Genomic DNA, 12,877 nt, shown 5'->3' with positions numbered 1-12,877 from the left:
CCTAAAGAAGACCAGGATAGACTTTACCTACCCATCCCTGTTTCATCAATGTTATAATCTGGAAAGTTATTGCATCTTTTTGTAGGTTAAAGAGTGCTCAGCTGAACTCTGAAAAGGTATTGTGGGCTGCTGCCTGTCTGAGCTCTGAACCCTTTGGGTTTTCTATTTCCAGAACAGACTCTGGAACAAATTGGTAATTCAGTAGTGGTAGACCTTCCATAAGACACCCACTTCGTACCAGCAATTTGCCAGTCAGGTAGAAGTGAGCCCAGTCTCAAATCTTTGGGCTCTTTGTCAACCAAATAGTCATCAGTCAATAGGAATGTCCAATCTAATCAGTTAATCTGCCTCCATAAATCATCTGCATCCTTACAGTTGGAATTAATTAATGTTGTATCGGGCATTTGTCCATCTATCAAGAAATATAAGTGACTTATGGGATTTAAAATCCAGGCATGCTTGAGAGACTCATGTTCCTAGTCATTGCTGTGCTTTGAGCTGAATAAAATGTGGATAACAAAATTTGAATTAGAGTTTTGGTATTTTCTGCACGGGTACAAATGCAACTTTTGTTTTTGTTTTGAATGTGACACTCTCCCTCTTCATCGCTTGCAATGTTTAGGTCTTTACACAACTGTGAATGGTCAGTGTTTAAAATCTATTCCTCCTGTACATGGTTTGGCATATCTCTCAGGGAACGGCATGCAGGTTGAGCCCCAGTCAGGAGATGCTGCTGGTTACAGGTATTTCTGAACTGTAAACATCTATGATCAAAGAGTCACAATGTCTTTTTTTTTATTATTGTCTGCACCTTTGAGCATTTTTTTTTGTTAATAACACTCTACCTTGGCCTACTTTCAGAATGCTCCAACTTTGAACTGAGGGTATTTTTCATATGTTTGTCCCTTTTGAAAATTTAATTGAGCTAGTAAGCATAAGCACCACCATTCCACTCTCCAAATTCTGTCATGCCTTCTGATGTTTATTACTAGTTGTGTTCATCTTGTATTGGGCGATGTTACTTCAGTTGTTGGTAAAGGTTAAAAGAGATAAGATTATCTCTTATAACCTTTCATCTAGGTTATAATCACTTAGAAAAGAATAATTTGATTAGGGATAGTCAGTATGGTTTTGTGAAGGGTAGGTTGTGCCTCACAAACCTTATTGAGTTCTTTGAGAAGGTGACCAAACAGGTAGATGAGAGTAAACCGGTTGATGTGGTATATATGGATTTCAGCAAGGCGTGCGATAAGGTTCCCCACAGTAGGCTATTGCACAAAATGCGGAGGAATGGGATTGTGGGAGATATAGCAGTTTGGATCAGTAATTGGCTTGCTGAAAGAAGACAGAGGGTAGTGGTTGATGGGAAATGTTTATACTGGAGTCCAGTTACTAGTGGCGTACCACAAGGGTCGGTGCTGGGTCCACTGCTGTTCGTCATTTTTATAAACGACCTGGATGAGGGCGTAGAAAGGTGGGTTAGTAAATTTGCAGATGACACTAAGGTCAGTGGAGTTGTGGATAGTGACGAAGGATGATGTAGGTTACAGAGGGAAATAGATAAGCTGCAGAGCTGGGCTGAGAGATGGCAAATGGAGTTTAATGCGGACAAGTGTGAGGTGATTCACTTTGGTTGGAGTAACTGGAATGCAAAGTACTGGGCTAATGGTAAGATTCTTGATAGTGTAGATGAGCAGAGAGATCTTGGTGTCCAGGTACACAGATCCTTGAAAGTTGCCACCCAGGTTGACAGGATTGTTAAGAAGGCATACAGTGTTTTAGCTTTTATTAATAGAGGGATCGAGTTCCGGAACCATGAGGTTATGCTACAGCTGTACAAAACTCTGGTGCGGCCGCACTTGGAGTATTGTGTACAGTTCTGGTCACTGCATTATAAGAAGGATGTGGAAACTTTGGAAAGGGTACAGAGGAGATTTACTAGGATGTTGCCTGGTGTGGAGGGAAGGTCTTACGTGGAAAGGCTGAGGGACTTGAGGCTGTTTTTGTTAGAGAGAAGAAGGTTGAGAGGTGACTTAATAGAGACATATAAGATAATCAGAGGGTTAGATAGGGTGGACAGGGAGAGCCTTTTTCCAAGAATGGTGACGGCGAGCACGAGGGGGCATAGCTTTAAATTGAGGGATGATAGATATAGGACAGATATCAGAGGTTGTTTCTTTACTCAGAGTGTAGTAAGGGTATGGAACGTTTTGCCTGCAACGGTAGTAGATTGCCAACTTTAAGTACATTTAAGTCGTCATTGGACAAGTATATGGACGTACATGGAATAGTGTAGGTTAGATGGGCTTCAGATTGGTATGACAGGTCGGCGCAACATTGAGGGCCGAAGGGCCTGTACTGCGCTGTTATGTTCTATGTAATAAGAAATGTTGCCCTTCACTTTTGAAGAGTATTGTATCCAGGAAATGTGATCCAAGTTTTGTCGTGAGGGAAGGTACCATCAACTTCCTGCCCAGGCATATTGACCAAAGAGAAGAATGTAATTCCTGAGTTTAAAGTTGAATCATTGAAATAATTCAGTGTGTGTAGTGATAAAGTAAATAGGAATTGCTTTAACCTGGAAATGCAAGTAATTTTAAAAGATGCAGTAGATTCTCACTTATTTTTTGAATTACTTAATTTAATATGGTTTGTGTTAATCTTCACAAGCTGAGATGACTCTAACTTTACCTCTTCAGTGTGTTTGAGGAGCCAGTGCACAACATCCTAATTAGAGAACAACAGTGCGCAACGACACTTATAATGTATGTTTCTGGCAGGCAAGGCTCCTTATTGGGAACGCAGCTCTGTGAAATCCCCTCATGACTTTGTTTTTCTGGCTACTGTGTTACATTTTTATGATGTATGGAGAGTGTTTACTTTGCTGTTTTTGTATGCTTATGGAGAAATGTGAAATGGCCATTTGAATTTCATCAGTTGGTGCAGTATTGGCTATAAATTTAAGTGACAATTTTAATCCTCTTGCATTGTGCTGATTGTTACTTAAAATGAATTTTTAAAATATTTTAATTTTATCTGTATGTTGATACTTGTGTTATTGTTTTACAAATATCTTAACTATCTTTCCTGAACCTCATTCAACAGTGATCATTGCAGCAATGCCTTAAGCACATTTCATGAGAATTATTTCTCGAATGTTTCTGAAGGTAAGGCATCTGTGAAACGACTTTTGTTTTGACTTTGCTCTGTATTTAATTGAGAGAAAACTTGATTTGTAGTTAAAATAGACAAGAAGCCAATTGAAGTTGAGATTCTCTTAAATGCTGTAGCTATGAATTTATGATAACAGCTAATGTAGCATTCGTAGAAAATACGTTCTCGGCAATTTTTAAATGTTCAAATATCATAACTACACAAATCAACAATGTTGAAACAACCAGTGCTGTATGTGTAAGACCTGTACTTTGACATTGGTCTGTCTGTATTTCTGAAAACACAAGATGCTAACTGTATCACTACAGCATTAAAGTACAAGATAGGAGAAAATATAAAGGAAAACGCGACTCAATTATTGAAAATATTTGAGTGAAAGAGAATTGCTCATGTTGGAAGCTGGTAATAAACCGAGTGTCCCATTTAATATCTTTTTGAAAAGAAATGCACAACACTACGGTTACATTTTAATGGTATTAAAATGCTTTTCCAATTTACATTTTAATTTGCAATTGCTTTGATTTTTGTTTCCTTTCTATAATTAGCAATATTTGTGAGCAAAAGTTGTTCTTTGTATGAATGTTCTTGTGCAGGAGTGTACATTTTATGTTTTTTATTTAACCTATTTTTCTAATCAACCTGTTTAGGAATGTTATTACAGACTTCTGAAGGAGCTGGGAAATGAGCCAGAGCCTCCTGAACCAGGAGTAGAGACAATGCCATTGCACCACAAAAGGCCCCCCTCAGAGTGTCCTTATTTGATTTAACCTATCTTTCTAATCGGTCCGTTCAGGGATGTTATTACACACCTGGAGCAGCTGGGACCTAAACCCAGGCCTCCCAGTCCACAGGTGTGGTCATTACCACTGGGTCACAAGAGGGCCGTCAAAAATGTTCTCAACAAGAACTGAGCCTGCAATCTTCTGTTGGCTTTCCAATTAACATTGAAGCCAGGCGCTTTATCCATTAGTCCACGCAACCAACTTGTAAACAGATCACATTTTCATGTGTGCAACCTTAATAGAACTCGCCTATGTCTGCTTGGCCTGACAAGTTACCCACGTGTGTGCTAGTGGTGGGATAAGGTTTATGAAAACTTCGAGCTTTTTTTTTGTTGTTTAATCTATTTTTCTAATCAACCTCTTCAGAGATGTTATAACACATCTCTGGGGTAGATGGGGCTGAGCCACACCTCTCAGCCCAGGGATAAAGATGCTACTGCACCACAATAGGGCCCCTTAGAAGTGTCCATTTTAGAAAAATGATTGAAACCCATTTGTTCTTGGTCCTAAGGTGTGAAATTCCTTTGAAAATCACTCCTGCCTCTTTCAGCTGCTCCTTAAAATCTAGTCCATTGACCAAGCTTTAGGCCATCTGTTTTGATCTCTCCTTATGGTGCAACATCTTGTATTGATAATACTACTGTTAAGTGCCTTTAGCCATTTTGTTGTGTTACAGGTGCTATATAAATGCAAGCTATTGTATTTTTATATGCTTATTTTAATTTAGTGAGTATAGTAGTTTGGAGAGAACTGTAAAGATAAAATCGAAACACCATGTTTCTATTGGCAAATTATCACTCTGAGACTAAGTGATGTAAACCAGTGGTCTCCATAAAATCAAGTAAAGGCATTTATCTATCCTTAAGGATTAATTCTTAGTTCCTCTCTTCAAACTCCAAAAGAGTGAGCCTAATTTATCTTACTCCTTTGTCAAACAGTAAATCATTTGCTTTTTTGATTATTTTGATGTGCCAACATTGCATACATACACAGGGAGATGGTTCTGTAGCATTTTCAATCAGTAATTATGGAAAATTCTTATCTTGATATTATCAAAACTATTCACTTCTACTGTAAGATGACTTTTCAAAGGTAGTATGGGCTGAAGTCAGAAATAGGAAAGGAGCAGTCACCTTGTTGGGTGTTTACTATAGGCCCCCCAATAGCAGCAGAGATGTGGAGAAACAGATTGGGAAACAGATTTTGGAAAGGTGTAGAAGCCACAGGGTAGTAGTCATGGGCGATTTCAACTTCCCAAATATTGATTGGAAGCTCTTTAGATCAAGTAGATTGGTCGGGGCGGTGTTTGTGCAGTGTGTCCAGGAAGCTTTTCTAACTCAGTATGTAGATTGTCTGACCAGAGGGGAGGCCATATTGGATTTGGTACTTGGTAACGAACCGGGACAAGTGATGGGCTTGTTAATGGGTGAATATTTTGGTGATGGTGACCACAATTCTGTGACTTTCACCTTGGTTATGGAGAGAGATGGGTGCGTGCAACAGGGTAGGTTATACAATTGGGGAAAGGGTAAATACGATGCTGTAAGACAGGATCTGAGGAGCATAAGTTGGGAGCATAGGCTGTCAGGGAAGGATGTCGTGGAACTTTTTCAAGGAACAGATATGACATGTCCTTGATATGTATGTACCTGTCAGGCAGGAAAGAGATGGTCTTGTGAGGGAACTTTGGTTGACGAGGGACATTCAATGTCTTGTAAAAGAGGAAGGAGGCTTACATAAGGTTGAGGAAACAAGGTTCAGACAGAGTGTTGGAGGGATACAGGATAACCAGAAGGGAGCTGAAGAAAGGGATTAGGAGAACTAAGAGAGGGCATGAAAAATCTTTGGCAGAGAGGATCAAGGATAACCCCAAGGCATTTTATGCATATGTGAGAAACATGAGAATGACGAGAACGAGGGTAGGTCCGATCAAGGACAGTAATGGGAGGCTGTGTATCGAGTCGGAAGAGATAGGAGAGGTCTTGAATGAGTACTTTTCTTCAGTATTTACAAATGAGAGGGACCGTATTGTTGAAGAGGTGAGTGTGAAACGGACTGTTAAGCTAGAAGAGATACCTGTTAGTAAGGAAGATGTGTTGGGCATTTTGAACAACTTGAGGATCGACAAGTCCCCTGGGCCTGATGGGATATATCCTAGGATTATGTGGGAAGCAAGAGAGGAAATTGCAGAGCCGTTGGCAATGATCTTTTCGTCTTCATTGTCAATGGGGGTGGTACCAGGGGACTGTAGAGTGGCGAATGTTGTGCCCCTGTTCAAAAAAGGGAATAGGGATAACCCCAGGAGTTACAGGCCAGTTAGTCTTTCTTCGGTGGTAGGCAAAGTAATGGAAAGGGTACTGAGGGATAGGATTTATGAGTATCTGGAAAGACACTGCTTGATTAGGGACAGCCAGCACGGATTTGTGAGGGGTAGGTCTTGCCTTACAAGTCTTATTGAATTCTTTGAGGAGGTGACCAAGCATGTGGATGAGGGTAGAGCAGTGGGTATAGTGGACATGGATTTTAGTAAGGCATTTGATAAGGTTCCCCATGGTAGGCTTACAGGGAAAGTCAGGAGGCATAGGATAGAGGGAAATTTGGCCAGTTGGATAGAAAACTGGCTAACCGGTCGAAGTCAGAGAGTGGTGGTAGATGGTAAATATTCAGCCTGGAGCCCAGTTACAAGTGGAGTTCCGCAGGGATCAGTTCTGGGTCCTCTGCTGTTTGTAATGTTTATTAATGACTTGGAAGAGGGAGTCGAAGGGTGGGTCAGTAAATTTGCAGACGATACGAAGATTGGTGGAGTTGTGGATAGGGCTGTTGTCGGCTGCAAAGGGACTTAGATATGATGCAGAGCTGGGCTGAGGAGTGGCAGATGGAGTTCAACCCTGTCAAGTGTGAGGTTGTCCATTTTGGAAGGACAAATAAGAATGCGGAATACAGGGTTAACGGTAGGGTTCTTAGTAAGGTGGAGGAGCAGAGGGATCTTGGGATCTATGTTCATAGATCTTTGAAAGTTGCCACTCAGGTGGATAGAGCTTGTAAGAAGGCCTATGGTGTATTAGCGTTCATTAGCAGAGGGATTGAATTCAAGAGTCGTGAAGTGATGTTGCAGCTGTACAGGACTTTGGTAAGGCCACATTTGGAGTACTGTGTGCAGTTCTGGTTGCCTCATTTTAGGAAAGATGTGGAAGCTTTGGAGAGGGTGCAGAGGCGATTTACCAGGATGTTGCCTGGAATGGAGAGTAGGTCGTACGAGGATAGGTTGAGAGTGCTAGATCTTTTCTCATTGGAACGGCGAAGGATGAGGGGTGACTTGATAGAGGTTTATAAGATGATCAGGGGAATAGATAGACAGTCAGAAACTTTTTCCCCAGGTACAACAGAGTGTTACAAGGGGACATAAATTTAAGGTGAAGGGTGGAAGGTATAGGGAGGATGTCAGGGGTAGGTTCTTTGCCACTCCCACAGACAGCGCATTCCATGCCCCCACCACTCTCTGGGTAGAGTCAGAATCATTGGTGACCTTTAAGCGGCAATTGGATAGGTACATGGATAGGTGCTTAAGCTGGGACAAATGTTCGGCACAACATCGTGGGCCAAAGGGCCTGTTCTGTGCTGTATTGTTTTATGTAATGACCTAACTGTGTTTTGAAATTTCTTCATTATAGCCAACGTGAATTTGCATAATCCCTTCATTGATACTGAAGGCGAAAATTCATCACTTGCTGATTCAGCTTCCAGTTGGACCAACTTAGAGGCTCCCTGTAGCTGGAATCATTCAAACTATGTCAGAACTCCTGTAAGTTGCCTAACTTGTAATTTGACAATCTTGTTTATTGAAGCATACACCAGTGTTCATAACAGTTATGAAGCATGTGAATATTGTTTAGTTGCAGGGCAATTCATTTTATAAATTTGTTAAAATCAGTTTAACTTCAGTCGTACTGACAAGGCAATTGAAACCATGATTTCCCACAAAGTGAAAACATGTATATTAAAAGTTATAGTCAAGCAAAGTAGAGAGGGAAAATAATGGAATAGAGCACACTTGCAGTAATATCAAAGCAGACAGCAAGGGCTTGTTAAAGTATGTGAAAAGGAAGAGAATGGACAAAGAAAGCATTAACCCCTTAGAGAATGAGACTGAGGAAAAAGTAATGGACAACCACGAAATGGCAGACTAGTTGAATAAATACTTTTGCATCCATTCTCTTAGTAGAAGACACTAACAGCTTTCCAAAAATACTAAACAATCAAGGGGTAAAAGAAGGGAGGAAATAAAGATAAGAGTTAAGACTGGAGAAAAAGTGCTCGAGAAGCTCGAGGAGCTAATTGGACAGTAGGTGTCACGGACCTGATGGGATGCATCCTAGAATATTAAAAATAGTAGCTACAAAGATGGCAGATGCACTGGTAATAATCTTTCAACAAGCCTTAGGTTTTGGAAAAGGTGTGAAAAATTGGATTGCTGCCAATGTAACATCTTCATTTAGCAAAGGAGACGCGACAAACAACAAGTAACTACATGTCAATTAGTCATCGAGTCATGCAGCACAGAAACAGACCCTTTGGTTCAGCTCATCCAGACTGACAAAGTTTCCCAAACCAAATCAGTTTCACTTGCCTGCATTTGGCCCTTATCCCTCTAAACAGTTCCTTTTCATGTACCTGGCCAAATGTCTTTTAAATGTAACTCTACCTGCCTCTACTACTTCCTCTGGTAGTTCCACAAATGAGCCACCCTCTGTGAAAAAGGTTGATCCACAGATCCCTTTTAAATTTTCACCTCTTAACTTAAAAATATGCCCCCTAGTTCTGAACTCCCCCATTTTAGGGAACAGGCCATTTTGCCCAGCATGACCGTCTATAAGGTCACCCCTCAAACCCCTATATTCCCATGAGAAGAGTCCCAGCCTGTCCGTTTAATTCAAACCCTCCAGTCCTGGTAACATCCAGGTAAATCTTTTTTGAATCCTCTTTATCCCTCCTATAGCAGGGCAACCAGAACTGTATACAGTCGTCCAAAAGCCTCACCAACGTCATATACGACCTCAACATGATGTCCCAACTCCTATACTCGAAGGTCTGAGCGATGAAGGCAAGCTTGTTAAATGCTGCCTTAACCACATGTCTATCTGTGATGCAATTTTCAAAGAACTGTGTACATGAACTTGTAGCTCTCTCTGTGCGTCAACACTACCCAGAGTCCTACCATTAACTGTGTAAGATCTGCCCTTGTTTGTTTTACTAAAATGCAGTACCTCTCACTTATTTCAAATTAAACTCCACCTGCCACTCCTCAGGCCCCCCCCCTTTTTAATTTTAGTTGACCTTCACTATCAACTATACCACCAATTTAAGTGTAATTGGCAAACTCCTGTCTCCTAAATTTTCATCCAAGTCATTTATGTAAATTACAAACAAAAGGGGACCCTACATGGATCTTGGGGAAACACTGTTAGTCACAAGCTTTTGAAAAACATCCCTTCACCACCACCTACCATCTCCTACCATCGAGACAATTTTGTATAATTAGTTTGCTCACCCTGAATCCCGTGTGATCCAACTTTACTAGTTGGTTTACCATGTGGATTTATGTCAAAGGCTTCACTAAAGTCCATGTAGACTGCACTTACTGCTCTGCCTTCATCAATCCTTTTGGTTACGTCCTCAAATCAATGTTTGATAATCATGATTTTTATGTATAAAGCTATGCTGACTATCCCTAATCATGCCTTCTGTTTCCAAATTCATCTAAATCCTGTCTCTTAGGATCCCCTCCAACAACTTACCCACCACTCTCCAGTCTGTACTTCTCTGGCATTCCCTTACAGCTATTCTTAAATAAAGCACAGCATTGGCCACTCTCCAGTTCTCCAGTACCTGTGGCTGTATATAATACAAGTATCTCTGCTAGGGGCCCGGCAATTTCTTCCCTAACTTCCCACGATGTTCTTAATTATGTCCCAGAGGTTTATAAGAGGGTTTTCTTTTTAAGGCTTCTAAGTGTTACACTCTATGATTAGGGCATTTAGAAATAAATAATATGATCAAGCCGAGTCTGCACGGCTTTAGGAACGGGCAATCATACCTGATACATTTGTGAGAATTCTTTGAAGAGATAATAAACCGATCAAGGAAGCAGTGGATGTAATATATTTGGATTTTCAGAAGGCATTTGATAATGTACAATATGTTAGATAACTTAATGAGTTCATGGCGTTGGAGGTAGACTATTAGCATAGAGGATTGGCTAGCTAATAGAAGTCAGATCATTGAGATAAGAGGGGCATTTTCAGAATGGCAACCAGTAGTGACACAGGGATCAGTGCTAGGGCCACAGTTATTTGCAGTATATTAAAGGCTTGGATGAGGAAAGTGAATTTACCTTCACTGCCTTTGCAGATAATAGAAAAATAGGTGGGAAGGAGAGCAGAGGAATATAGGCAGATTAAACGGATGGACCAAAACCTGGAAAAAGGAATATAAAGTAGAGAAATGTGAGATATCAGCAGGAAGAATAAAGAAGCTGAATATTATTTAAATGGGAGAACGACTGCAGAGAGCTACAGCACCAGGGGATGTAGATGTCCTTGTAAATCAAAACAAACTAGTGTCCACGTTCAGGTACAAGATAAGGAAAATGGAATGTTGGGTTTTTAATTTCAAAGGGAATGGAATATTTAAAAAGTAGGTAAGCCTTACTAACACTACACAAAGGTATTAGTCAGACCAAAGCTGGAATACAGTAAACAGTATTGCTCCTCCTTATCTAAGGAAAGATGTACTGGCATTGGAGGCAGTCCAGGTAAGGTTCACTAGGTCCTAGGTATGGAGGGACTATTCCTGATGAAGGGCTTTTGCCCGAAACATCGATTTTCCTGTTCCTGGATGCTGCCTGACCTGCTGTGCTTTTCCAGCACCACTCTAATCTAGACTCTGGGTATAGAGGGACTGACATCTGGGAAGGCTTTGAGTTGCTTGGGCCTGTACTTTTTGGAGTCTAAAAGAATGAGAGGCAAGCTTATGGAAACACAGGGTTCCTAATGGTCTTGAAAGGGTGATTGTAGATAGTTGTTTCCCCTGTTTTCCCCTGAGACGAGGGCCAAAGGGACAAATCTCAGAATAAGGCAAATGAGGAAGAATTTATTCTCTCCAGGGATAGTGACTTTCTGCAACTCTTTATTGAATAGGCTCTCATGGCCGGGTTGTTAAGTGTCTTCAAGGTTCAAACAGATTTTTAATCCGTTTAGGGAATCCAGGGTTTTGGGGGAAAGGGCAGGGTGGTACAGCTGAAGAATCACAGGCTGTGATCCCATTGAATCATGGAACAGACTTGATTGGCTGAATGATCTGCTTCTGTTCCTACATCTGATGGTCTTAAACAGCAATTGTTTTGTAGTGAGGACTGTTTACTCATCGGTAAAAATGATTAAAATGAGTATTCTCGATAAAAAGTCAGACATTGCATTTAAATATTGTGAATTTAATAGCTTTGAAAATTAGGACATTTAAACCTATCTGGAAAAGATACTGTAAATATTTAATAATAGCTGATTTGCAATGGAGCTAGAAGAAATAACAGCCCTTTAGCATATTTTTAAAAAATAAACTAGAAATTTAATTTTTGAACAGTTTAAAACAATACCTCTTCCCTCTTTGTTTTTCAGTCCTACCTCTCGGGCACCAGAAGTCTGTCCCCTATGTCTGGATTGTTTGGATCCATTTGGACCCCACAATGTGACCCTTATCACAGCTACTTCACATCTGGTAGTGCAGTCTCTTATACATCGGTGAATGAAAATCTGGAAACAGCTTGTAGTCAAGAACAAACAGCCAGTTTTGATCCTTTTGGCACTTACATGAACCTGCATATTTGGAATTCTTCCTGCAGTCGTGTTTGTAGCTCTCAGCTGTCTAGTGACTCAGGTTATTATGGAGATATTTGAGTTAGATTTTTTTTAACTAAATGTGTGCATAAAAATAGTTCAAATACTTTAAGAGTATTTAGGTGCATTAAATCTCTTTTATTTTTTTATTTTTTTCTGATTTTATACAGAGAAAATTGCACTTAACAGGAAAAGAAATCCTCAAGATTTTTTAATAAAACTTTTCCAAATAAAAGGACGCAAAAAGAAACAGCTTGTGGCAAATGTGTTTTTTTTTCTGCATCGCAGATGGTCTCAATTTATGCTGCATTGTATTACAGTGGTGTTTTGATTGACCTCATTCTGCTTCAACAACGTTATCCACCAAGTTGACTGCTCACTGCTTGCAGTTAATTTTATTTTTGTTTAGTCCTTTATGTCACAGAAGGATCCCCATTGTGTCTACACAGGTTGTTTGTGGGTCAATCTACTTAGTCCTATTCCCCTGTCTACCCATGTAATCATAGAAATCCTAGAATCCCTGTCAAACAGCAGGCAGCCAACTGGCCAGTCGAGACTGCACTGACCCTCCGAAGAACATTCCAGCCACCCCCTGACCCTATCCCCATAACCCCACATTTACCATGGCTGACCAGCCTGCCTAGAATGGACATACCTGGATGCTATGGGGCAATTTACGGTGACCAATGTACTCTAACCTGCACATCTCTGGACTGTCGGAGGAAACCAGAACACAGAGGAAATCCACAGAGACATGGGGAGAATGTGCAAACACCATACAGTGACCCAAAGCTGCAACTGAACTGGGGTCCCTGGCACTGAGGCAGCAGTGAATTATTTCTATCGCACTCCATCTGCGTTCCTTTAAAATCATTGTTGTCATTTTTCCCACCCTCATGGGTACTCAGTTTATCTAATTGGCATTTTGTTGTGTAAAAAGGTGGTTCTTAATACCTCCTGTATCTCTTGCCAAAGCCTTAAATTTTTGCCTCAAATGTTTTTTTGTCAGCTAATAGGAATATTTATCTT

General features: G+C 40.6%; 1 protein-coding gene across 4 annotated transcripts in view; it reads left to right on the top strand.

Annotated features, from left to right (window-relative positions):
- The window catches only part of tmem131l (transmembrane 131 like), a 171,718-nt gene extending 159,626 nt beyond the window's left edge, over nt 1-12,092 (top strand). For 2 of the 4 annotated variants that reach the window (XM_072577926.1, XM_072577034.1), the window contains exons 32-35: nt 623-743; nt 3,106-3,167; nt 7,628-7,758; nt 11,630-12,092. In XM_072577926.1, the coding sequence (XP_072434027.1) occupies nt 623-743; nt 3,106-3,167; nt 7,628-7,758; nt 11,630-11,908 (593 nt within the window). In that variant the 3' untranslated portion in view covers nt 11,909-12,092. The remainder of the gene's footprint in view (nt 1-622; nt 744-3,105; nt 3,168-7,627; nt 7,759-11,629) is intronic. The other 2 variants (XM_072578720.1, XM_072579595.1) reach the window with 1 other exon arrangement.
- The last annotated feature ends 785 nt before the right edge of the window (nt 12,093-12,877 follow it).

Source organism: Chiloscyllium punctatum, chromosome 1 (genome assembly GCF_047496795.1).
Source record: "Chiloscyllium punctatum isolate Juve2018m chromosome 1, sChiPun1.3, whole genome shotgun sequence".
Lineage (NCBI taxonomy): Eukaryota > Metazoa > Chordata > Chondrichthyes > Orectolobiformes > Hemiscylliidae > Chiloscyllium > Chiloscyllium punctatum.
The sequence above is the reverse complement of the archived record's forward strand: the minus strand, read 5'-3'. Positions and strand labels throughout refer to the sequence as shown.